The 25,999-nt window shown below is 63.3% G+C and overlaps 3 protein-coding genes across 3 annotated transcripts in view; 2 read left to right on the top strand and 1 right to left on the bottom strand.

Moving 5' to 3' along the window:
* The window catches only part of CUNH7orf50 (chromosome unknown C7orf50 homolog), a 63,862-nt gene that overhangs the window by 16,881 nt on the left and 20,982 nt on the right, over positions 1 to 25,999 (bottom strand). The gene's annotated exons all lie outside the window — the stretch shown is intronic.
* GPR146 (G protein-coupled receptor 146) lies at positions 1,880 to 11,759 on the top strand. The gene is made up of 2 exons (XM_040231591.1): positions 1,880 to 1,962; positions 10,304 to 11,759. Exon 2 carries the CDS (start codon positions 10,310 to 10,312, stop codon positions 11,303 to 11,305), a length of 996 nt encoding a protein of 331 aa, XP_040087525.1. The 5' UTR covers positions 1,880 to 1,962; positions 10,304 to 10,309; the 3' UTR covers positions 11,306 to 11,759.
* Positions 19,880 to 25,422, top strand: GPER1 (G protein-coupled estrogen receptor 1). The gene has a single exon (XM_040231580.1). The coding sequence runs from the start codon at positions 22,632 to 22,634 to the stop codon at positions 23,694 to 23,696; it is 1,065 nt and encodes a 354-aa protein (XP_040087514.1). The 5' UTR covers positions 19,880 to 22,631; the 3' UTR covers positions 23,697 to 25,422.

Raw genomic sequence — 25,999 nt, 5'->3', positions numbered from 1 at the left:
GCCCCCTGTGGTCACTGCTGCTGCGGGACAAGCGGGAGGGCCGGCCCCGCCCCCAGCCTGGCGAGCAGCCTCCCGGCCCACAGCAGAGCGCGGGGCTGCAGTCTCCCTTCGTCCACAGTGTGGCGCAAACTCAGGGCACCAGCCTTGTAAGTGCGGCCTGTGCGGCTAACCCCAGATACGCAGCTGGAAACCCAGGGAGCAGGACCAGCTTCCCACAGCTCCATCCCCAGGATGGTGCCGCGGCCCAGGCCCAGGCGTTGGCCTGAGCCCCGGGAGCAGCAGGCAAGCAGGCCACAGAGCTGAGGCCTCACGGAGCGCGTTTACATTCCCCAGCTACAGAACGCTGATCTGAGCCTGGGTGGAGGGTGGGTCCACTCTGAAGATCTCTGACACGCACAAACTCTGCCATTCCCCCTGGTCAGGAGCCTGCGTGGAGGAGGAGGTCTTTCTCTGCAGATAAGGCAGTGGGGTGACCCAAGGCTTAGAGGGCCTGCTTTACCCAGTTACGATCACAGCTCTGCCAGGCGCCGGCATCCTAGGGCCCCTGGCTTGGAATTCTGGGCTCCAAGGCTTTTCAGAAAAGGAGGTAACAACACTCCTTTATCACATTGCTAGAATGATCCAAAGGCCTAAGAAAGCAAAGACCACCTGCTGTGTGACCTTGGGCACCAGCCTAAGTTCTGAGCCTCAGCACCATTTAAAAGGAGGAGGGTACTGTCTTCCATCGACGGTAAGACACGGCTCCTCACTTTAACAACTCTAAGATCAGCATGCTGCTTACACGCACGCCATCAGACTGTTTCCCTGCAATGGTCCATAAAGTTCTGGTATACGCAGCACTGATGGAGTTTCAGACTTGATGAAACGTGGCTCATACACCTTGAAAGGCTGCTCTGAGGGCACAGAACAGAAACCTGGGCCGAGCCTGTCCCCCTTCACTGCCGGGCGTTAGTGCCGGCTGACCACGCCCAGGTCTTCCCCACGGCTGGCGACCCACCGCCAAAAGGACGGTGCTGGGGTAAGAAGCAGGTTACTGTCATGACAACAGGGCCAAGGGGAGGGTGGGGGGCCCCAGGGTCCTACAAGCGGCTGTGACAGAGGAGAGGCGATCTGGTTCCCCAGCTGACCCCCAGCTTCCCTCTCTGACCTGTGTTCAGGAAGCTGTCCTGTGAAGCAGGATAGCCTGAGGAGGGGCCCTGAGTCCAGCAGGCAGGACCCTGCCGCCACCCAGGGCCAGCCTCGGCCTCGATGCTTATTTCCCTGCTCCACCAGCCCCTGGTACCACAGTGAACCTGCCTTAGCGCTGCAACCCGCAAGCCTGGGTTCTCGGAAACCAATGTTCTTCCTGCCGGAGCCAGAGCGCGTTGCTAAGAGCACTGTTAGAGCACAAGCCTTACAGCAGGGGAAACGACCTTGTTCTTGTCGCTTTTCCAACACCTAATTAGAACAGCAGCTACGGAATTAATTAGGCTGCAAACAGTGCGCTGTCTCTTTAAATGGTTTTCCTGTGGCCAGTTGTTTACGAAGAAATTCCTCAAGCCAGGAAGTGAGGGGTGAGCGGGGAGCCAGCAAACACACTTGGGGCAGAGGAGCAGGTGCGCCTGGCAGGCCCCGATTACAACCTTCGAGGGCGGGGTGTCTGTCGCCTGCAGATTAGAGCGCCTCTGACTCAGCGAGCCGGCCCGCCCGCGGGCCTCAGCCGGGCGCGCGCCGGACACTCGGCGGCCCGGGAGCCGGTCGGCATCGGGGGACTCCGGGCGGGGCGGGGCCAGAGCGGAGCCGGGGCGAGAACGGGGGCCGGGGCGGGGCCGGGCGGGCTCGGGGGCGGGGCGGGCGCGGCGCGGTCACGTGTGTACACAGGCCCGCGCGGCGTTGCGCGCCGTGAGCCCCGCCGCCTGCCCGAGCCCCGAGCTGCCCGCTCCGCTCCCGCGGCGACTGCGCGGCCCGCCGCCCAGCGAGCCGGTGAGTGGGCGCCGAACTCGGGGTGGGGGCGGGGGGCACACTCGGGCTCGGCCCGCGCGGGGAGCGGCGCGGGGACGCGGCGGCCGGGGGCTGGTTCTCCGCTCCGCCTCCCGGGTCCCCTCGGCCCCGCCCGGGCGCTCTCCCCTCCCGTGGCCGCCCTCCAGCCGCGCGGCGCCCGGCCAGCCCGGCCGCTGCCCTGCGGTCATTCACCTGTCCGGGCCGCTGAGAGCCGCAAGCCGCGTAGGCGGCTCGGCAGCTCCACAGGCTCCCCACATGCGGGGAGCTGACCGCCTGCTTCTGGGTCACGGTGGCTGGAACTTTCGTCCCTTTTATGATTACAGAATCTTGGGAGATTTCTGGAACAGCATCTAAATGGAGATATCAAGTGTCCTAGGACACTTGATAAAAAACCCCTGTGCCTGGAGGCTCCTTCAAACCTTGAGAAGGCAGTGCCCCAGCCTCAGAGCGCCCATGGACCTGGGACAAGAAACCCACCGCCAAGCTAAGGACAGGAGCACGGTGGCTGGGTTCTCTCAGTGGGGCACTGGCCCCGGCTATCTAACCGAGCTCTGGGGGGACAGAGGCCGAGTCGGGACCCGACGGACTGCCCCCTCACTGCTGGATGCACACTCACTTGGCAGCCCCAGGCCACCCGCCAACAACCAGCTCCGGATTTTGACGGAGCAGCGGCCCCTTCCTCCCCGCTGTGTCTGTAGCGCCTAGCGAGGCTGGCCTTGAGTCCCCAGGCGGCCAGCTGGCCAGGCCTCTGCAGACACCAGAGTGGGGACACGATAGCTGCCCACGCTCCCGGGCTGCTCACACATAACGGGGACCAGACACTCTGCCGTCTCAGCTGGGTCCTCACTGGGGCACCGGTCACCACCGGGAGGAGAAAGAGGCCCTGGTCATAACTGTGCTCCCTGGCCTGCCGGGTCTGGCGCTCCAAACTGGAACCTCTGGTATCTCGCTAAATGAAGAAAGCCTCTAGAGATAACAGGCTTTTAAAAATCATGGCTCCCATCTGGTGCATGCATACTGTGGCCAGTCATGGACAGGAAGCTGGGGCCAGGGCCTGCCCTTGACCACTGCTGTCCTGCTGCCGTGGGGGTCACAGAAATACAGAGGAGAGACGAGCCCAGCGTTAGCTCTGCATTGACCTGGGGTCCCTGGAACTCAGAAGCCCCTGGCGGGTGGGTGACAGGAGAAAAGCACCTATGTCCACTGGGCATGAGTGGTGGGGTTTTAGGCTAGGACGCAGAACTGCTTACTGCTGTTTAGTTGCCAAGTCATATCCCACTCTTCGCAACCCCCTGGCTACAGCCTGCCAGGCTCCCTCTGTCCATGGGATTTCCCAGGCAAGAATCCTGGAGTGGGTATCCATTTCCTTCTCTAGATCTTCTCAACCTAGGGATCAAACCTGGGTCTCCTGCCTTGCCAGGCAGGTTCTTTACCCCTGAGCCATCAGGAGAGCCCTCATCAGTTCAGTTCAGTTCAGTAGCTCAGTCGTGTCCGACTCTTTGCGACCCCATGAATCGCAGCACGCCAGGCCTCCCTGTCCATCACCACCTCCCGGAGTTCACTCAAACTCACGTCCATCGAGTCGGTGATGCCATCCAGCCATCTCATCCTTGGTCGCCCCCTTCTCCTCCTGCCCCCAATCCCTCCCAGCATCAGTCTTTTCCAATGAGTCAACTCTTCGCATGAGGTGGCCAAAGTACTGGAGTTTCAGCTTCAGCATCATTAGCCCTAGAGCTGCTTAAACCTATTATATAGTGAAAGAGGGACAAACTTGCCAAGGTCACTGCCAGCAAATACACATGCGTGATTCCAGGTGGGACGAGGGGCCAGCCACTTTCCGGGGCCTGAGAGGAAGGCACTGCTTGGGGAGGCGGCAGCCACACCCTCCAGGCCCTGGGATGTCATCTGGGAACCTCAGCAAACAACTTGCCGCCCACCAGGGCCATGTCCTCCAGCTCCCTCAAGGCTGCAGCCTCTCTGGCGCTTGGGCAGCAGCAAGTGTCCGTGGGGTCTCTCTCACAGGTGCTGCAGAGCAGGGGGCCTCAGTGTAAGGCGTAAAAGTGAATTTTCACTCTAAAAACTGCGATGCTGTCAAGGGGCAGAGTTCAGGTCCCTCCTCCGCCCCCCAGGGACCTGTGGACAGAACCCCCTTTGAGTAAGCAGCAGGACAGGGTGCAAAGGACCAGATGTCCTGTGCAGTCCCACAGGGGTCTCCTTCCTCCCACACACACAGTGGGAGGGCAGAGAGCACACAGGAGTTTCCCAGTTTTAATTAGAGCCAAGGAAGCAACTGTTACTATTAGACCAAGTGTAAGGAGCAAAAACAACTGCTGGCCCCTCCCTTGGAAAGACCCACAGGCCGCGATGAGATCTGCGGCTCTGCTCCCAGCGCTCCCCCAGGTAAGAGCACACCAGTGTCGGGCTGGGCAGGGGCCCAACTGGGTGCCAGGGGAGACGGGTCTGTTCTTAGTCTGTTTTCCCCTGATCGAGAGTACTGGAAGGAGCGGTAACCTCAGAAAATTAATCACGGGACAGTAAGAGGAAAAAGCAAGGGACTAGTGCTCCACGAGCAGAGGGGGAGCACGCCCGAATCCTTCCAGGGAGAGCCTGGGGCCGGGGGTGGGCCAGGGCCCGCCGGCTGCCCCCCTGCCCGCAGCCCTTCCCCACCGGCGGGCAAACCCGTTTTCTTCCCGGGAGAACCGGAGACGCTGCCTGCTTCACGCTCACTGCTCTCTAATTCAGAACCTTAAAAAGCAACAGGCTACGAAAACCGAGACACCCCAAGTGTATAATGAACCGTTGCTTATCGCAGCCTAGGAAGGCGCAGCATCTGTGATACCAATCAGTATGCGTAAGCGCTCTACGTTGAAAACCGATGAAAACATCAGCTTTTCCGGAGTGTCTGGCTCCTACCAGCTGGATGTTAATTGTAGCTAGAGCCTTTGCCCATTATTGCAAAAGGAAATAAACACTCGAGTCACTTTCAAAGCATTTTGATGGCTCCAGAGCACTCAGTTGAAGTCCAGGCACAGTACACAGTGGGTCTCCAGGACATCAGGCAGGCAGGCCCGGCTGGTGCCCACCAGGACACACTGCCCTGGCCTCGGGGCCCTGTGCCCACCTCCTGGACTGAGCTCTGCCAGCCCTTCTGCCCGGTGGGTCCTCGTGCTCGCCTTGGGGAAAGGCCTTTGAGGCCAGCCCACAGGCTGCAGGACACTGGTCATGGAGCTCCCTCTTTGGGGTGCTCTGGGCAGGCAGGAACAGACGGGGTGCAGTGGGATAAGGTGAGTGACCTTGGAGGGGAGTTAGCTGGTGCTTCAGTTGGGCAGGCTGTGCGCACAGGGCCCCCGCCCGCCTCTGCTCTGCTGCACTCCTGGCCCCCCCTCTTTCCATGGAGATGACCGTGGGCTGTAGCCCTGCGTTCGGGCAAAGCTTTTCATTGCCTGTGGACATGCACTTTTGAAGGGTTAGTGTATACAGTTCTAGGCTCTTTTTTTAAAAAAAAAAAAAAGCCCAAGGAGAAAAGACGCTGACATCTGGCCTCAAAATACTTCCAGCAGCTAACCCAGGCGTGCGGTCCTTGCCGGCAGGGAATGAAAGAAGGGGCGCCTGTGAGCAGGGCGCCATCGGGGAGGACTCGCCAGGACCCCGTAGGGCTGGGGCCCCGGCTCGGCAAGCGCGGCTCCAGAGACTCGCCGGCTGTCCCTACAGCAGCCCTGGGGGCCCAGGGCCACTAAGCTGTGGGAGGACCTCCTGCCCCCACCCCCGCTCCATGAGAATCTGCCCTTGGCCTGGGCCCGCTCACGCACCCTGCCCTCCCTCCCCCGTCTTCTCTCCCCGCGGCAGCTGGCAGAGTCAGGAGGCAGCACAGCAGCGCCCGTGTGTGGGAGGCGAGGACCCGCCGTTCCACGCCCAGCACCAGGGAGGGCCGCGCTCACCACCAAACTCCATCCTCCCGATGGCCTGACCAGGGACCCAAGCCAGGCAGCTGCGGGCAGGGCGCCCGGGGAGGCTGGTCCTCAGTCTGCGGCCCACGGATGGGAGCCCCCACCAGGCAGCACGCGCCCCTCCCAAGAGGAGGTCTGAGTCGGGCCAGGGGGCACGATCGAGCTGCTTCCCCAGAGGACGAGAGCGTAAGAGGCAGGCGGCCCTCAGTGCGGCCGGGGCTTAGACACGCGCCCCGTGGCCCGGTGTCCCCCAACGGCACCTGGCCCGCATGCCACCCCCTCCCGGGGCCTGCCACCAGCCCCTACCGTGTCCCCCGTCCCCATCACCAACGCGTGGGGGGTGGGGCGGCCAGGGGCTGCCTCACTGTTGTCCCAGCGCCCGGCTCAGAGTCCTGGGCGTCGAGCAGCTCATCTGCCCCATGGCCCTGCTGCCCACCAGCCCCCTCTCCAGGCCGGGTGCTGCGAGGCCCTGTCTGCCCAGCGTGCCGGCACCCACGCAGGCACCCAGGAGGATATGTCGCGTCCCGAGAGCTCCTGCTTAGGTCCAGAGCAGAGCAGGGGACCCCCTCCCTGATGCCACAGCAGCGCCGCCAGCCTGCGCTCACGTCAGGGTCCACCTGGGAGTCCGGTGCCCTCCCCAGGCTGGCCGCGCTCCCCTCTCCAGTCCACTGCTGGCCCCAGGCGGGAACCGCCCTGGCCCGAGGCTGTGAAGACATCTCTACTCCCTGGAACAAGACCAGCCGGAAGTTGGCCACGCGGCCGTCATCCGGGGCCAGGCAGGGCCACTGCCCCAGAAGCCTGATCAGAGACGACAGAACTCTCAAAGAGTGGGGACGCAAGTCACCTTCAGGTCAAGTTAATCCTCTTGGGAGAGACCAGATGCGGTGACCACCGGACCCCCTCGACGACCAAGGAGCAAGCCAGGATGCTGGAGCCCACCAGCCTGCCCGCCCCAGGCCACACGACATCAGGGCTGGGCAGTCCTGCTGCTGGCGTCGCTGTCCACCCTGCTCCGTGGACAAAGGCTGGTTGCAGGCCTGGCTGGGCATACCCGCCACAGAAGAGGGGCACCCATGGGTGAGGGTCCGAGAGTGAGGGGATATGTCTCCAGCACACCTGTATGGTCCCCGGGCCTGGCAGAGGGGGACAGAAGGCCTGGGGGGAGGCGCAGACCCGGCGGGGCAGAACCAGGCCCTGGCCAGGCTGGCAGCACCGGAGTCCCGGAGGGATCCAGGGCACGGCTGAGGGTGGGCGGGAGGTCAGGGCCCCCAACGCCCTGTCGGATGACGGGGCCCTGGACGGCACCTGGTGGGCGCTGCTGCCTAGGGAGGCATGGAGGAGGGCCCAGAGGTCTGGGAGGCCCCACCAAGCACAGGAGGAAGGTGGCCACGCCAGCCGGGGTGCCTGCAGGCAGGTCTGCAGAGGTGTGTGTCCGGCGGGTGGGCAGTGGGCAGGGGTGCTTGGTGGGAGGGGCAGGCAGGGCGCATTAGAGGGTGGGCTGGGAGCTGGGAGGCCCGCGAGTGGCAGTGGGCAGCTCTGACCGGTGTTGTCAGGACGGCCCCGGAGCAGGGTGACAGGAGCAGCCTGGAAGACGCTGCTGGGCTCCTGGCCCCTCCTGCCCCTGGGGCCGTCCTGACGACACCGGTCAGATCTGCAGTGGGTGACGGGCAGCCGCAGACGGTGTCATCAGCCCTGCTACGCGGGGACAGTGAGGGCCTGTGGGGCCAGGGGCAGGGCCTGACGGCTGAGGGCCCACCTGGCCTTGCCTCCTGCCCCTGAGAAGCCAGGACCACAGAGAGCCCTGCTCGGAATCCTGGTCTCTGGCCACGGTCCAACTTCCCCTTTCTCAGGAAGGAAGGGAACAGAGAGCTGGTGACTGGAAAGGCAGCCCAGCCCTGCCCGCCAGTGTGGAGGGCGGGGGCCGCCATTGTTCTCAGGGCCCCTGCTCACAGGGCCTCGGGGGAGGGGAGCCTGTTCCCAGACTCCTGCACTCCCAGAGCCTGAGCACAAAGGGAAGTGGGGTGACTCAGAGGCGGGTGGGGTGATAGGCAGGGGCAGCACAGGGACCTGGACACGGAGAGACACCAGCTAGAGGCCTCACGCTTTGACCAGCTGCCCTGCAGCCGCGCGCGGTGGGCGCACACTCCCAAAGTGACCGATGCTGACGGCAAGTCTGGGAGTGCTGGGCACAGCTGCTGTTCTGGGTTCCCAAGAGCCCATGGGTGCCACCCGCCCCAGCAAGCATCTCAGTGCCTCATCCCTTCCACGTCGGCAGTCTGCCTCCTGCCCTTCTCACCCGCACTCCCATGCCTAACACTTGGAGGCGAGGAGCCTCTGGGAAGAACACGGGAACAAAAAGCGAAGTCAGACTGAAAGCAAAGGAAACCGGCACTTTTAGCGCCTGAGCTGCATCTGAAGCCAAGCGTGTCCTCGCCGCGGACGCCGACAGGACGTGCACAGAGCTGTCTAGTTTGTGGGCAGGGTTTCCAAGTGCTGTGTGTATGAGCTGTGTGTATGGGCTGGCCGCTGAGACACGCACAGACCCCTCTCCGGTCAAGCAAGCTGGCCGTGTAAGCACCTGAGCTCTTGAAAAAAGTTCTGAGCTGATTTGCTCCACGTGATCGCCTCCCAAGGACCGCGCGGGTCTCCAGCAGGGCAGGGCCCCTGCCAGCACGTCCCCCGCTTCCCTCAGCCCAGGAGCCCGTGGGGCCCTTTCCACTGCCCCACCCGACATCGCAGAGGCCACCCTTCCGTCCTCAGCCTCCCCTGGCCGAACCTGCCCTCCGGTGGATGGAGACCCCCCAGGAGGGGCAGGCGCACCAGGGGACCCCCGTCGGGCCTCAGCGGAGCCCGTGGGCAGGGGGCCCTTCCCGATACAACCCTCAAGGCTCCAAAATGGCTGTGAACAGGAGGCGCAGCTGCACCCGCCTGCAGCGGAGGGGCACCGCGAGAACCAGGCGGCGGACACGCACAGCAACCCCCCCCCCCCAACGAGTGTGCGCATGCGCCCCCACGCCTCGCGGAGGAGCACGCCCCACCGGGAAACGGGCCCGCAGCGAGTGGGGAGCCTGGGAGCGGGCGAGGCGCTCGGGCTGGTCAGGCACCGACAGGACGCTCTGTGGACCAGCGTGCCGGCCTGCTCAGCGCGCGGGAGCCCGCCGGCATTCGGGAGGGAAACGGGCAGCGGATCGGCTAGAAGAGGATGGACGCGGGCTCCAAGGACCCCTCAGGCCCGGCCCTGCCTGGGGCTCCTTCCCACACCCTGACCCCAGGTCTGGGAAGAGGGGCCTGAGTCCCTGCGGCGTCTGAGAGTAGACGCCCTCCCTGGAGGTGATGAAGCCGGCAGGCAGCAGGCGCTCAGCAGTCCCGCCCTCGCCTTCGACTGCTGCCTTAGCGGCTGATTAGGATACAGACGCCCCCGCCCCGCAAGGCTCCTGCCTGACCCCTCCGTGTCGGGGGCGGCAGGGGGTCACAGGCACACACCCTGTAAGCGGGCGCCTGCTCCGTCGCGTTGGCTGGCAAACAGACGCCTGTCGAGGCCACAGGTCATTCCCCTCCCGCGGAGTGGGGGCCGGGCCACTTAAGGGCAGGCGGGGCCTCCCTCGCCCCTGGACCTGGGAGGCCAGGGTCTGCCCCAGAGGGTTGCTGGCCTCGCTCTGAGAGCAAGAAGCCCGGTGGGCTCAGGACGCATGGTGGGGAGGGTTTCCCTCTCCCCGGGACTCAGGCGTTTCTCAAGAAAGTCTGTCCTTCCCTCACCACCAAGGCTCCTCCACACTCCAAGGCCCACCCAGACCTTAGCGCCCGCCTGCCCTGACCCTGCCAGGCTGGGAGGGAGGGGACCGGAAGGACGCGAGATGCGGTGCAGACTACCTCCCACCACCTCCCTTCCCAGGGCGCCAGCGGTAGCTGGTTTTCAGGACAGCGGTTCCGGTGCCCTGGCACAGCACACCAGCGCTGCCCAGGCCGCGCGAGGGAGGCGGGTTGCTGGGCACAGACGGGGTGGGGGGGGGTGTCATAGGATTCCGCAGTCAGTGCAAGTAAGGATGTGCACAGCAGGGCTGCCGCAGCCTCAGGAAGGCTGAGGTTCCCGCGAGGGGGGCCGCGGGGCCAGGCCTTGGGTCCACCCCCAGCCCCCCAGCTCTCCTGCTACAGGCCTCTCCCACGCGGCCCAGGCGCCACAAGGTGCCAGCAGGCGCCTTAAAGCTCCAGGGCTGTGAGTTTCCTGGCAAACAGGGTCAAGGAGGCCCGCGTGGCTTTCAGGGCCCTAACAGCTTCCAGCGAGAATGCCTTCGGAGCGCAGCCCCGTTTCCTGCCGGCCTTGGGGGCGGGGGGCCGGGCTGTGGTCGCCAAGGACTCACGTGCTGCTCTTCCCACAGCCCGCCATGTGGAGCTGCCTGCTCAACGGCACAGGCGGCGAGGACCCGCTGCCCTGCCTGCACGTCCAGAGGGCGCTGTCCGCGCTGTCGCTGCTCTACCTGCTGAGCGGCGTCCCCCTGGGCCTGGGCTACAACGCGCTGCTGCTGCTGGCCAACCTGCACGACCCCGGCGGCATGACCATGCCTGACGTCTACTTCGCCAACATGGCGGCGGCCGGGCTGCTGCTCTGCGCCCTGGCACCCGCGCACCTGCTGGGCCCTGGCGCAGCCGGCGGGGCCGCCTGGGACCGGGGCAGCGAGGTGCACGTCTCACTGCTGGTGCTGTTCAACGTGGCGGCGCTGGTGACGCTGTACTCCACGGCCCTGCTGGCCCTCGACTGCTACATTGCGCGCGCGCTCCCGCGCACCTACATGTCCAGCGTCTACAACACCCGGCACGTGTGCGGCTTCGTCTGGGGCGGCGCCCTGCTCGCCGGCTTCTCCTCCCTGCTCTTCCACATCTGCAGCCACATGGCCGCACGGCTGGTGGAGTGCTCGCGGATGCGGGACGCAGCGGCGGACGACGCCATCATGCTGCTCGTCGGCTACCTGGTGCCCGGCCTGGCCGCGCTCTACGCGCTCGCGCTGCTGGCGCGGGTCCGCAAGGAAGACACGCCGCTCGACCGGGACGCGGGCCGCCCAGACCCCTCGGCGCACAGGCTGCTGGTGGCCACCGTGTGCGCGCAGTTCGGGCTCTGGACGCCCCACTACCTGACGCTCCTGGGGCGCACGGTCCTGGCGGCGCGGGGGAAGCCACTGGCCGGGCAGCATGTGGGGACGCTCCTCCTCGCCAAGGACCTGTCCAGGTTCCTGGCCTTCGCCAGCAGCGCTGTGGTGCCGCTTCTGTACCGCCACATCGACAGAAACTTCCCTGGCAAGCTGCGGCGGCTGATGAAGAAGCTGCGCCGTGGGCACCAGAGCTGCTCCCCGGACCAAGCGGGCGCGCAGCCGGTGACGGCATAGACGCTGCTCCATGGGCACCGCTGCGGGCGGGCCGGGCCGCACTGGCCGGAAGCACAGCGCGCGGTGATCAGTCCCCTGCGCCCAAGGCTCGCTCCCTCCTCCCAGGCCAGGCATCCAGGAGACGACGCTGACTCCAGCCCCTGCTCCCTCGCCCCCGGAGACGAGGCAGAACCAGGCGCAGCCCCGTGGCGTTCCCCAGGCGCCCGGTGTGAGGGTGAGCCGTGTTCTCGGTGCCCGGCCGCCCTCCGGTGTGCTTGCCTCCCACACCCACCTCTCAGGTCCACGCCCGCGACAGCCTGCTTCCCCTCGGCCGCAAACGAAGTAATGAAAACCTAACGCCAGTATTTATACTTTGTACTCTTAAAACACTAGCCCTCCCCCCTTCTGTTCTGTTTATGAGGAGACGTTTGGTAGGAAAGTCAGAAGGTATTAAAATGAAGGAAGCACAAGCCCACTTGGGGGCGAGCCTCGCGGCCACGGGGCAGGACGGGGCTGCGGGCTTCCCGGGACAAGCAGGCGCAGCGGGAGGGGCCGTACGGGGCGTCTGCGGCCGCCAGTTGTGAGCCCAGCGGCACTGGTCCCCAAAGTGTGCTGTGCACAGGAGGTGAGTGTCACTGAGGTGAAGGGAGAAAGTACTCTCAAGACTGCTGACCCCAAAGCTGACAGGCCTGCCCACAGGAGAGACGGGTCTGGGCAGGCAGGCTCGCGGGGCTGCGGAGCCCACCCGCCACCCTTTGCCCTCTCCCGAACCCCGCTTTCCGTCAGTGTCAGCTGTTAGGGACGCGGGGGCACCTCCCTTTCCACTCCCCACGTCCTCACCAAGAAATCACAGCCCCTCACCCCAACCCTGTTCTGAGCCCGAAATGCCCTAAAAGCAAAGGTCTGTTTCTGAAGGCTGCAGTCACGTAGGACGCCTTTGAGGCGAAAGACAAACGCGACGCTGGGCGCCGCCCGTGCCCGGCTGCTGCTGTAAACACTCGCGGTGAGCTCACTGACCACCAGCTGCCCCAGGGTCAGGCTGCTCTTCTTGGCAGCATCTGCGGGGGCACCTGCCCCACGTGGCCCGTCTCTTGGGAAGTGGAGCCGGGAGTGAGGTGCATGCTATTCTGCCTGCAGACCGATTTCCCTCCAGGCTCAGGCCTGGACAGAGCAGCAGGAATTGGTCGTCTCCAGGCGCTCCTGGCGGTGACGAGCACAGATGCCCGCCAGCTGCTCCAGGGCCCCAGGCCTGGTGGGAGCTCTCCTCAAATTCCCAGGGCCTCAGGCGGTGGCCCCCGCTCCCCCAGCACGTCCCCCCACAGGGATCCCCAGACAGCAGCGGCCAGGCAGAGGGGCGATGGGTGCCCTCCTCAGGGTCCCGGAGCCAGCAGAGGGAAGCGGCTCTTCCCCGCACCAGGGGCTCCTTGGAGAAGGGGAGCCCCCAGGGCCCAGATCTCTGTCCACAGCCCCCACCCCTCAGCCCAGCTGGCTTCCCCACACAGTGCAGGGCCTAAGATCACTATTTCAGTTTCTCAGTGGCCTTGGTTGAAAGCTGGCTGGTCTCTGGGGACCTCTGGGGGGAGGCTGTCATCCGGTAGCAGCCACAGGCTTCTGTCCCGCGACCGCCTCTACTGCTGACAGAGGACGAGCCGGCGTCTCAGGTGCAGCAGACCCCACCACTGCTGCTGCTGCGCCCTGAAGCCCCCTCTGCCCCCCAACTCGAGCAGCAAGCCCACCTTCGCCTCCGCCGCTAGCACCACAACAATCTGCTCTCCATGGGTGCTGGCCCGGCGGTCTCATGCTGAACTCCGGGTCACCTCTTGCTGCCCTAGTATGTTTGATTCCTAGTACTCCTGCCACAGTTGCTTAAAAATTGAATGAATTTTTACCCATTTCATTGAGATCAGGCAGGTTCGGGGTTGTATGGCCATACATAGACTTGAGGCATTTAAAAGAGAATGAGCAGCTATTTGGAATATGTCAAGGCAGACCATGCACTCTGTCCTTTTTTTTCCCTAAACTGTTAGTATGTGTATATTCTGACTGTGTGGCATGTGGGATCTTAGTTCCCGGCCACGGATCGAAACTACAGCCCCTGCATTGGAAACACCGAGTCTTAACCACTGGATCACCAGGGAAGTCCCTGACTGTGGTTTTAATGATATTATTTTTGTCAGTAGACAAACTCACCTACCGTGCCATGCTTCATTACTCAGGATCCCCAGAGGTGAATTTAGCCTTGGGTTTATTTCATGAAGGTTATAAAGCTTATTGTAAGAAACTGGGTCTTTTACCAATCGCAACAGATGTTATCAAGAAGTCAGAGCTTCCCTGGCAGCACAGTGGGCAGGAATCCTCCTGGCAACGCAGGGGACACGGGTTCGGTCCCTGGTCCGGGACGATCCCACATGCTGCGGAGCCCCTGAGTCCCTGGCCACAGGTACTGAGCGCCTGCTCTGCAACCGGCAAGCCGGGATTCCTGAGCCCTCGCGCTGCGCCTACTGAAGCCTGTGAGGCTGCAGCCCGTGCTCTCGACAAGAGAAGCCGCCACGATGAGGGGCCCACGCACCGCAACCGGGGGGGTAGCCCTGCTCACCAACACTAGGGGAAACCTGTGCGCAGCAGTGAAGGCCCAGCGCAGCCAAGACTCAAATAATTGTTTAAAAAATTTAAAAAGTGAAACATTTGTTTCTTTATAAAAAGGACCTGACAAAGGGCAAACCAGGAGTGTCGTTAAGGTGCTAAATTACACATCAAGTTCTTGAAGTTAAAATCAGGCGGGAAATGGGGGGGGCCTTCTCGTTTCTAACCCTTTACATCTGCCCAGATGGCTTGAATTTACTGCAGGTGTGTCTTAGAAACTGGGGAAGAAAACCCACACATTTGAAGAGTAAATTACTTGATACTTATTAGCCAATTTCTGCATTCTAATGTGTGTTTCTTGCGGTGTGTGACATGTCACCTAAACAGCATACAGGTATAACAAAGCAAGTCTTCCCCCTCATGAGTTAAACTCCAGCCTTTCTGGTTACACTGTGGCTCCTGTGTGCTGGTCAGGGCTGACCCTGCACCACGCGGGTCTTAAGTCCGACGCGGATAAACCCCGAGCTGTCCGAGGGCCCATGGTGTGTCCACAGGGCTGGTGGTGGGTGGGTCCCACACACCCGCGGGGGCCAGGGCTCCGGGAGGCAGGGGGCCGCTCACACAGCCGTGCCCTCCGTCAACACTGCTCGTGCGGGACACAGAACCGAGCACTTCCTTCCCCCGTGTAGGTTTCCCAGCTGTTCCATGGGGGAGGGGGGGGCACTGCCAAACCGCCTGCCCCCGCCGCCCCGAGAGCCACGAGGCAGGCAGCCGATGGAATTCGGGTTCCAAGCGGGCTAACGGGTGGCTCAGTGACCGCGGGCGCGGAGCGGGCGTGTTCGCGGAGCGCCCTCCGGTGGCCGCCGCGGCCTTCCACCTGTGCGCAAGGCGCCGGCTGCCAGCGCGCGGCGCCGACTCCCGAGGAGGCCACAGCAAATCCTGCCTTTACAAGACAGGCCTCCAGGGCGGGCCGTGGAGGCGCGCCCGGCCTCCGGGCCCTGCACAGCGCGCACACGCACGGCCCAGGGGCACCGAACCCACAGACGCGGTGCGGCTCTCTGGAGGCAGCCGGCTCCATGCGCAGTCTCTGACCCCCAGTCGCCTCACGTAACACAGCGCACTGCCCGCTGGGCAGAGGAGCAGAGCCCGCCGGGGGGTGCAGGGCCACGTCGCCCCCCCCCACCCCCCCGCCCCCCCCGCCGCTCTGCCGCCGTGCAGCTGGACGGGGACACGTGCCTCACAGGGGCCCGCAGTGTACACACCCGCGGGCAGCAAGGCCTTTGGAAGCCAGTTCTGCTGGCGGGCACAAAAGGGGCAAGGGGCCAGCCGAGAGCAAAGGGCCAGGCCGCCGGGTGCCCCCAATGCCAGCAGGCTGGTGGGACAGGCGCTGGGCTCAAGGTTACAGCCCCGCGTGCTCAGGCCCGTCAGAACACACAGCCCGCGAGGGTGGTAGAATCTGAGCTGGCAGAGGCCAAAGGGCAGCGCGGTGACAAGCACTCGCAGGAGAGGGCTCGCCCCCTACAGGCAAGCAGAGGGGACGCAGAACCACCGGGACAAGCGGACCGCAAAGGTTCATGCTCAGGACGGTCAGCCAAACCCAAGATGAGAGCCCACGGGAGGGGTGGTGGGTAGCCAGCGCCCCCGGAGATGTCCACAGGACTCGGGGGCGCCCCCGGCCGGACGCGAGCCTCCTCCGCGCAGACGCGGGTCTGGAAGGAAGCAGGGCAGGCCCCAAGAAGCTGGAGAAAACTCAGCAAGCCTGGACGCCGCCCACCCACGCCCCCAACCCACACCCCACACAGCCTGCTAGCCCCAGGAAGCAGTCCTGGCGAGCAGCGCCGGCTTCCTAGACCCCCTCAGGGCTATTTCTGGAGCCACCGCAGAGAGCCATGCAGGGAACACAACATCCTCAGGGCCCAAGCTGCCGAAGCTCTCAGGGGACCCTGAGGCTGGACCTTGGCAGCCCTTTTGCAAGGCTGAGGAATGAGGCCCAGAAGGCCCAGTCCTTGGCCTGAAACTGGCACCAGAATAAGCCAGGGGGCCCGTCTCCTCAGGAAACTCTGAGCCTCAGGTGAGAGCCTACGAGCAAGGGTTCGGGCAGGCGGGCCGGTGGACAGCCACGTGGGAGGACGCTGGCGGCTTCGCGCGCTGACAGCACTCCCCTGAGAACCGGCCAGCCCGCCCTTAAAAACTCACCCAAGAAGAAGAAGTGCATGTTCAGGTGGAAAACCCACCTGCAGGTTCTGATGGCAGCTCTGGCTCTGGAAAATAAACCTAGAAAGGACCCCGCAGTGCTCCGGCCAGCCGCCTGGCCACACTGCGAGTCCTGTGGGGCACATCGCCGGGCGGCCAGGACGCTGGGCATCCAAGGTGGGTCGCGCTTAAGCGCAGATGCCTTCCGACCACGGACCTCACCGCGGGCACGTCCTGAAACACCAGTGACCCGGGGCCGTCGGAGACTCACAGCTCAGCGTGGGGGGTCAGGCCTGCACCAGCGTGCAGCCAACTCAGTGAAAACGAAAGTCACTCCATCGTGCCCGACTCTTTGTGACCGCCTGGACTATACAGTCCATTGGATTCTCCAGGCCAGGATACTAGAGTGGGAGCTTTTCTCTTCTCCAGGGGATCTTCCCAACCCAGGGATGGAACCCAGGTCTTCTGCATTGCAGGCGGACTCCGCCAGATGAGCCACAGGGATGCCCCCTCAGCTCAGAGCAAACCTACGGACAAAGCGTGGCCAAGGTTGTCTGCCTGCAGGAGCGCTCCCAAGAGTCACGCCCCTCTCTGCTTAGCTTCTCCTGGGGGGCGCCCCAGGCTGGTGGGAGTGGGGGGGGGTGCGGGGGAGTGAGCAGGGGGAGTGAGCAGGGGGAGTAAGGGAGGAGTGAGCAGGTTGGAGGGGAGTAGGGAGAGTGAGTGGGGGTGGGGGGGAGTGGGAGGGGAGTGAGCGGGTGGGAGGGAGCACAGGGAACTGTGGGCGGTTTCCTGAAAACATCTCAGCGTTTCCTGTTACCCTTCCAAACTGGCTCGAAGGGGAGGTCGGCCCGGCCAATGAGGTGGCTGTCACTAGTAAGGTGTGTTCGCCAGGGTCCCACGGGGAGGGGGCTTGGAACCCTGGACCCACCACTCTGCACCGGGCAGCCCCCCAGACCGGGGAATGAGGGAGCGGGACACGGCACCCAGGCTGGACCCAGAAGGCCAAGGGAGGGGTGGGCCCCCACCTGAGTCTGCAGGTAGCTGAGGCCATAGGCTCTCACAAGCCTGAGGCCAGGAGGGAGCAGGGCGCTGCCCTGCACCCTGGAGGGGAGCAAATGTCCCCTGCGGGCCAGCCAAACATGGCGCAGCGCACCCCGCACCCACCGTGGGGCAGGGGCTGTTCCGGCATCCACCACGCAGAGGGGAGCCCGGGGCCTGAGTTCAGGTGACCTTGGCCAGGCCAGGACACCAACTCCTGTCTGCGGACCCCACGGCCTCCCCATCAGACAGCCACCGCGCGGCGAGAAACAGGATGCAGTGAAGCCGGGGCTCCTCTAGCCCCGAGGCCAGAGACACCGACTGCTGTGCGATTGGACGTCAGGATGGCCTGCCGATGCTGTCTTCCGACCTGGCCTTGATGTTCACGAAGTCTTTTCTCCAGTTTGCCTTAAAGAGGCCAGCTCGCTTCCTCTTGGTCTGGTCGTCTGTCTTAATTCTGGCGTTCCTCAGCACGCAGGCTCATGGCCTTGAGCACCGGCACACGGACAACGTCACCGCGGCTCTCAGACCAAGGGAGCCAGGCACAGGCCGGAAGCCAGCGGGTACAGACCACCGGCCCCATGTGCGGGGCGCACATTGGCGTCAGGACGCAGGCCTGGCTCGCTGTGGGTCAGGATAAAGACAGCACGTCGCCGCAAATGCACACCATGCAACGTGCACGCAGGGCGTCGGCGTCACACACGCGTATACGGGCACGTGTGACAGGCACACGCGCGAGCTACAGACTGCGAGGAGGAGAGCCACGGCAGACCCGGGGTGCAGAGGAGGAGGCGGCCCGGCGCGAGGCCTGTGGTCACCGCGTGCCTCGGCCCCGCCCGCCTTTCGGCCTTTGGTGGAAACAATTTCCAACTTTAGTGCCGTCAATTTCCTCTGAACACACAGCAGTGTTTCCTCCCCACTTAAAAGTCTGAGGAGCCGGGACATTTACACGGAAACAAGGTGATTTTCCGGCGGGGCAGCCTATGCCTGCGCAGTTACTTGAAGTTCTCCCTCCAGGACTCAAGAGCCCCCACCCCGCAGAGAGGCCGCAGGGTCAGAATTTCTGGGTCCAAAGGCGGTGACACCCTGCCCCCAAGCCACTCGCGCTCCGGCCACCGGTCCCCAAGCGCAGATGCCCGAGTGAGGCCTGCCGGGTGCGGGAAATGGACTTGCTCGAGCCCCTTCCAGGAACCCTTCCGCGGACCCCTCCCCGGCGGCGCACCCGCGGGGGGCGGGACTCAAGGGCATTTGTCCATCCGCGCATACGTCAGCGCGGGGGGCGGGCGGGAGGTGCAGAGGATGCTGGCGGTGGAGGCCTGGGGGTCCCTGTACCCACCCTGCTCCAGTGCGACCCGGCTTGACTCTTCCCAGGACTCATCACTTCCCTGATTCAGGGCAGCCCGGCCCTCCCCAGCCCAGCGTGCGCGCTCAGCTGTGCAGCTCTGCCCCTCAGCGCAGCCGGCCGGCCGCGCCGCGCGCACCGAGGAAGCCCCCGTTCAAGGCTGTGTGTTCACGGTTACAGACGCTCCCCACGCCTCACAGGAGGCCCGCCCGCGGAATACCGACGGGCCTGATGCCTCTCACGCGGGGCCGGGCCCTCATACTCAGCAGCGGCCAGGAGGGGAGACGCCTACCCATTCGCAGCCACAGGAACACGGGGCCTGTGGCGTGGCAGCCCCAGCTCTTTCCCGATGGTGAGCCCGAAGCCCGGTTCACGGCCCTGGGTGAGCTCGGACACACTGGGTGTTGGGATGTCGTGCTCAGGTCGCACAGGTGGGGCTGAAGGCTGCGTTCTCGCCAGGAGGGAGCGGCTGTGCGGCAGGGGCACGGCTCGGCTATTTCGGGGCCTGAATTCGCGCTTTATTTGTTTAACTCGAGAGGAAGCTGCACTTTCTCATGACTCATTCCCCAAGATGCCGTCTGCAGCGTTTCTAGTGCGGAAACCATCCTGTGTGCAGCTGGCCAAAATTAGGTCTAAGATCAGATCAACCCCATTCATGTTAGTGGGCCATCCTTTAAAAGGCGAGCCTATCAGAAGCACAGCTGGGAAAAACCCTGAGTATCAGGATTTTTCCATAAGAAGTTCACAGTATTCTGCTGCAAATAGGTACGTGCCTGCTAAGTTGCTCAGTCGTGCCTGACTCCTTGTGACCCCATGGACTGCAGCCTGCCAGGCTCCTCTGTCCGTGAGATTCTCCAGGCAAGAACCCTGGAGCGGGTCACCATGCCCTCCTCCAGGGGATCTTCCCGACCCAGGGATGGAACCCACATCTACAGTACTGGCAGGCGGGTTCTTCAACATTAGCGCCACCTGGGAAGCTGCTGAAAAGGAACCTCTCCTAAAACAGACACCGGAAGGAAGTCAAGTCAGCACCGCTCTAACGCCGTGGAGCTCATCGCAGGATGCGGCCCGCAGCGCGGGGCTGGGGAGCCACCCGCATCCACACTCCCGCCTGTCAGCAGCCTCCGTTTGGGGGAAGCACGGGCCACCCCAAGACTCACAGTGCAGCAGTCTGCCTCACGTGTCCGTCATCCAAAGACCGCTCAGACTTCAGCCGTACAGCTTCAAAAAACCCCCAAAAGGTAAAAAAAAAAAAAAAAAAAAAGACAACACACCAAGAGGAAGCTCTGAGATGGGTTAAAATGCAGTGTTGATGAAAACTGTGGAACTCACGCCTGGAGATCCTTGCCCCAGAGCTGCGCACCCAGACGCTGGGGCGGCTCTGCCAGCCTCTCCCAGCCGCCAGCAGGTGGAGCTCGAGCTCGGTCAGCACTGGGACGGGTCAGGCGGGAGAGCGGGGTCGTGGCAGGAAGAGGGGTTTTCCGCAGCAGCTGCAGGACGAGCCCTCCAGGGGCTTCGGAGGAGTCTGGGGTGGGGTGGGGAGGAGCTGCGCTGGCTCCTCTCCAACAGGAAACGCTGCCCATCCTGGAACTCACCTGCCCCCTCACTGCTCACTGGGTCTGCATTTCTGTCTACAAATGTCTTGAGAGATTCGTAGGTTACATTCTCTATGCATAATTCACTCGCTACTCGCTAAGGAAATTCAGTGGCTAGTCTTAAAGTCAGTCTCTTGCTAAAACAATATGTAAACTTCGACAAAGAATAACAGTTATTCTCTGAAAGATAAACAAGACCCACTTACAGTCCCTTCAAAGTTAAAAAGGAAAGTTTGTATCAGCAGGTGAAGAAAAGCCAGCCCAACTGCAAACTTCCAGGCAGACGGGTGGTGGGGCCCAGCTCAGTGCCGCAGGGCGAGGAGGAGACCGGCACTGAGGGGGTTACAGGCAGGCTTGCGGGAGGCCTCTGCGCCTATAAAGCCTGCAGCCGGAGGGTGGCGGGCAGGCTGGCCGAGGGCTGGGTGCCTCGGCTTCCTGCTCCTCCCCGCTCCTCGCTGGAGTCCTGCAAAGGCCCTGACTCCACCCCAAGTCCAGAATCACTGCTGCTCCCCCGCTGGGAGACGTCGGGAGGCTGGCTGAGCCCCGCTCCCAGGGACCGGACAGGTCTGCTCAGAGCAACGCACGTCGGGGGGCCAGAGGCGGCACAGGTAAGGGGGTCCCAGGCGCCGGGATGGGCAGGGGCCAGGCAGCTGGGTTGGGCGGGCTCGCCTGGGGTGGTGAACAGTGGCCGGGCCGATGGGGACTTCAATACGGAGGCTCAGCAGGAAGGTTCTTTTGTATCACAGGACAGCGGGGATGGTGAGCGGTTTTTGTCCTCTGACGGCCGGCACTTTCCTTCTCCTTCAGTGAGGATGCCCGCCAGCCTGAGGTTGATTTAATATGTAGAACACATAGCTAATAGATCTCCCTGGAAAAAGAAATGGCAGCCCACTCCAGTGTTCTTGCCTGGAAAATCCCATGAACAGAGGAGTCTGGCGGGCTACAGTCCCCCAGGGTCGCAGAGTCAGACACGGCTGAGCCAGTCAGCACGAGAGATCTCACAAGAACGTGGCTCGTTTTCCTAGATCTGGACAAGCGGTGGCAATCTGAGACAAGACAAGGCCCCACTGTTTAACACTCACCTTTCTATCTGTAAATTCGTGGCCAACTTTCATGAACAAAGTGTGTCAGCAGTTCAGACTGACGCCTGTCTTTTCTCAAGACTAGCACAGAAACAGCAGCAACAGTCAAGGATGGAAGAGCACTCGGTTGGGAAAGAAGAGGGCAGGGGAGCACTAGGGAGGCCGGGTGCGCCCCGCAGGCTCTGCTGGCCTTGAACTTCCGGAGATCAGCCCAAAACTTCCCAAATCCCCACATTAAAAGAGCAAAGCAAACACTCTTAAGCAGCTTTTATAAAGAAATTTAAAAACAGAGGCTTTAAACATTACAGATGGGATCCGAGAACAGTGGTGTTTATCTGGTTCAAATTGGGATTACCGACCAGAGACAATAGAGAACACGGAACCACCAGTAAGATCCAGTGCACCAACCCCAGAAGCAGAGGCTACTGAGTCTTTTTAAAGCAACTGACTCGCGGGTCCTGATGTATCTCTTTGCTTTCCTTGTTTTTAACGGTGTTTTCAAGCGCTCGATCAGGAAGTGTCTGTTGCTTTGGCAACACTTTGGAAACGATTCCCAACCATCTCGCAGGTGAGGCGGAAACTCTCCAGGCCGGGTTGCTAGGGCTCTTCCCTCCCACCCAGCTGCCTGGCCGCCCCCCATCCCCCAGCCTGGGATGCCCCGATACCCCAGGCCCTGCCCAGAGGCTCAGGGAGCACATGAGCAGAGCCTGTGTCCAGCTGGGCGCTGGCGGCCACCAGGGCAGGACGGGCAGAAGCAGAGGTCCGCAAGGGTTTCCCTCCCAGCCTCCCGGTCACAGCGTTTCTAGGCTGCAAGCAGCAGTAAGGAGGTGCATTTGGTTTTACAATAACCGACAAAACTAAGACACATTTAAAAGTTTAGGTCCTGAAACAATGACCACTTTTTTCCATTTCGTGTTATGAAAGCAACTTCGCGTTCAGCATCCGAACTCAGGATTGGCCAGAACTACTGGGTCCCTCCACCTGTGCAGCTGAAGAGCAAAGCCGGCTGCACCTTTGGTGTGCACTGGGTCCACTCTCTTCCAGAGAGTCACCTTTCCCCTCTCATCCTCCTAAGGCTCCCCACACCCGACCCGCTCCCTCCAGAGCTCTCTGGCGGGCCTCAGGCCCAGGGCCCTGGAGCCTCGGTAGAACCCGGGTGTTATCTGCGTGTGACTCCCCTGCCCCAGCTCAGGGCTGGCCACCCTCCAGGCTGAGGGGACACACCCAGCCCACCCACGCGTGTGTGCTCCCCCGCGCCGGTGCACCCTGGCGCCCGCTGACCCTCTGCTCTCGCTTCCCAGGTGCTGCAAAGTCAGGGTGCAGGCTTGGCGCGGACACGGACCGCAGCCTCTGGCTGCACAGGTGCCCAGGGACCCTCTCTGGCCTCACAGTCGCCTGGCTCTCTTCCAGGAGCACCACCTCTCTCTCAAGATGCATTTCCTGCTCAGCACGGGCTTCCGGGAGCCGCACAGCGCATCCTGAGAGGCCAGCCGCCCCCGGGGCCCCGCCTCGACATGGAGCTGCCGCCGGGCGCGTACAATGGCACTGCCACGGCGCTGGAGCTGCCGCGCGCGCTGGCCAACGGCTCGGCGGCGCTCTCGGAGCGGCAGCAGTACGCCATCGGGCTCTTCCTCTCCTGCCTGTACACCGTCTTCCTCTTCCCCATCGGCTTCGTGGGCAACCTGCTCATCCTGGTGGTGAACATCCGCTTCCGGGAGAAGATGACCATCCCCGACCTGTACTTCATCAACCTGGCAGCCGCAGACCTCATCCTGGTGGCAGACTCGCTCATCGAGGTGTTCAACCTGCACGAGCGGTACTACGACATCGCCGCGCTCTGCACCTTCATGTCGCTCTTCCTGCAGGTCAACATGTACAGCAGCGTCTTCTTCCTCACCTGGATGAGCTTCGACCGCTACCTGGCCCTGGCCAAGGCCGTGCGCTGCGGCCCGTTCCGCACCAAGCCCCGCGCGCGGCTGAGCTGCGGCCTCATCTGGGTGGCCTCCGTGTCCGCCACGCTGGTACCCTTCACGGCCGTCCACCTGCAGCACAGCGAGGACACGTGCTTCTGCTTCGCGGATGTCCGGGAGGTGCAGTGGCTGGAGGTCACGCTGGGCTTCGCGCTGCCCTTCGCCGTCATTGGCCTCTGCTACTCGCTCGTCGCGCGCGTGCTGGTGAGTGCACAGCGGCGCCGCGGCCCGCGCCCGCGGAGGCAGAAGGCGCTGCGCATGATCCTGGCCGTGGTGCTGGTCTTCTTTGTGTGCTGGCTGCCCGAGAATGTCTTCATCAGCGTGCACCTGCTCCAGCGCGCGCCGCCCGGGGCCGCGCCCTGCCAGCGCTCCGCCCGCCACGCCCACCCGCTGGCCGGCCATGTGGTCAACCTGGCCGCCTTCTCCAACAGCTGCCTCAACCCGCTCATCTACAGCTTCCTCGGGGAGACCTTCCGCGACAAGCTGCGGCTCTACCTGGAGCAGAAAACCGGCCTGTCGGCCTTGAACCGCCTCTGCCACACGGCCCTGAAGGCCGTGGTCCCCGACAGCGCGGAACAGGCCGAAGTGAAGCTCAGCAGCACCGTGTAGGGGCCGCAGGAGTGGACGGCGCGCCCCACGCGGCCCTGGGGCACCTGTCCGCCGGCCGCTCCCACAGAGCCGCCCCCTGCCTCCGGCACACGCTGGGCCCGGGGCAGACGCTTCTGAAGCCCCTAAGGAGAGCAGAAGGGAGGTCACTGGGATGAGGCAGCCTTGTTTCCAGGCGATGTGCCGTGAACCCGCCATCTTGGGGACGGAACTCACACGGCTGGCGTGAGCTGGAGGCGTGGGGGGCGCTCCACAGCAGGTGTGCACCAGGCCCCCACGCCTCCCTCCACACCTGGGGGCACCTCTGTGCACAGCATCTCTGCACCTCCTGAAGGGTGGGGCGCAGCAGGTGTGTGAAGAGCCTGCCTCTGAAACGGGGAGTGGACAGTGGCGACATAGACAGAGACCTTTCTTGCTAAAATATAAGAAAGAAAACCTAACAAGTCTGGGGCTGTTCAGTCTTTTGTCAATAAAACTGTCACCAATGCCTCTGAATTCTCCATCTAACTGGTTCCCTGCGGGGGAGGGGGGCACTCAGACTCAGCCGCAGAGCCACCCCTTCCTCACAAGAGAAACACCCCATGTCAGGAGGCCAGCCCCCTGGCCAGATGACGCTATCTGAGCCCTGGATGCCCCCGGCTCGTGGAGGGCACCCCATGCACGTTGCACACTCTGGGCACCAGGATAAGCTTCTTGGAGGGGCCTTCAGAGGGGAACGCTGGACAACGTTTAGGTGGCAGGAGATGAGCCAGCTTTAGTTCTAATAGTTCTTCATGGGTGCAAACCTCCAAAAAGAGCCTTTGTCCGGAGCAAGTACCTGCGTTCACCAGGCGTCTCCAGCGACTCAGGCCCCACTGAGGCTCGCTCCCCCTGTGAAGGCCCATCTGAGCAGGTGAGCGCTCTTATCGAGCCCCCAACCCTGGCAAGTCCCCGTTGCAGGAGGAGCGCCAGAGCGGGGTGCTCACCTGCTCTTGTCCCAGCTGGGGTGGGGGGCGGGGGCGGGGAGACAGCGTGTTAGAGAACCAGGCCTGTCCCGGCCCCTCCAGCAAACAAACCCAGGAGGTGCGTGGGCAGCCTCCAGAGTCTGAAGGGCAGGTATTACAGGCAGAGACCCTGACTTAGCCAAAGGGCTCTTCCCGGACTGGTGCTCTTGAGCCCCTTTTCACCCAAGAGCCTGTGCTCACACCGCCCTGTAGAGCGCCTGTCTGACAGCGGAGGCTGATCTGGCCTTTCTGGCAGGAGAGGTACAAGATGAAAGCAAGGCGCCTGATGGCTTTGCTGTTTCCTGGCGTCCCCACTCGCCCAGGCAGCAAGGCTCCTCACGGCCCACCAGGAGCCCAGCGGCGGGGAGCGGCTGGCACAAAGGCCGGCTCGGCACCCAGTGTGACCTCCCAAAGGCCTGGGGCTCTGTAACCCAACCCCCACCCAGGCCCGCGCCCCTGCGGCAGGAGGGCAGCACTCACGTCAGTAGAAGCTGGGCTGTGCACCCACCGCATCGGAGGGAAAGCTGGGTACCTAAACCAGCCCCTGGCTGGCCCTTTACCCCACGGGTGTGGGGGAGAAACCCTGAGACGATCCTCAACCATCAGGAATCAAGCACATTAGTGAAGCGCTGATTCATTCCCAAGGCAGAGCTGCTTTGGCAGAAGCAGACATAGAGAAGGAAGGGTGGGCGCAGAGCAGCCATGGAGGGTGGGAACTGGGGCTGGACTTTGGCCCAGCATCTGTGGCAGCAATGAGCACGGGGCGTGTGGTGTGCTGTGCGTGCTGAGTGTGAGCACAGGGCGTGTGGTATGGAGTGTGTGTGCTGGGTGTGAACACAGGGCGTGTGGTATGGAGTGTGCGTGCTGGGGGTGAGCACGGGGCGTGTGCTGTGCGTGCTGGGGGTGAGCACGGGGTCTGTGGTATGATCTGCATGCTGGGTGTGAGCACAGGGCGTGTGGTGTGCGTGCTGAGTGTGAGCACAGGGCGTGTGGTGTGCATACTGGTTGTGAACACAGGGCGTGTGGTGTGGAGTGTGCGTGCTGAGTGTGAGCACAGGGCGTGTGGTGTGCATACTGGTTGTGAACACAGGGCGTGTGGTACGGAGTGTGCGTGCTGGGTGTGAGCACAGGGCGTGTGGTGTGCATGCTGGGTGTGAGCACGAGGTGTGTGGTACGGAGTGTGCGTGCTGGGTGTGAGCACAGGGCGTGTGGTGTGCATACTGGTTGTGAACACAGGGCGTGTGGTACGGAGTGTGCGTGCTGGGTGTGAGCACGAGGCGTGTGGTATGGAGTGTGCGTGCTGGGTGTGAACACAGGGCGTGT

This window comes from Oryx dammah, unplaced genomic scaffold (genome assembly GCF_014754425.2).
Source record: "Oryx dammah isolate SB20612 unplaced genomic scaffold, SCBI_Odam_1.1 HiC_scaffold_2, whole genome shotgun sequence".
Lineage (NCBI taxonomy): Eukaryota > Metazoa > Chordata > Mammalia > Artiodactyla > Bovidae > Oryx > Oryx dammah.
The sequence above is the reverse complement of the archived record's forward strand: the minus strand, read 5'-3'. Positions and strand labels throughout refer to the sequence as shown.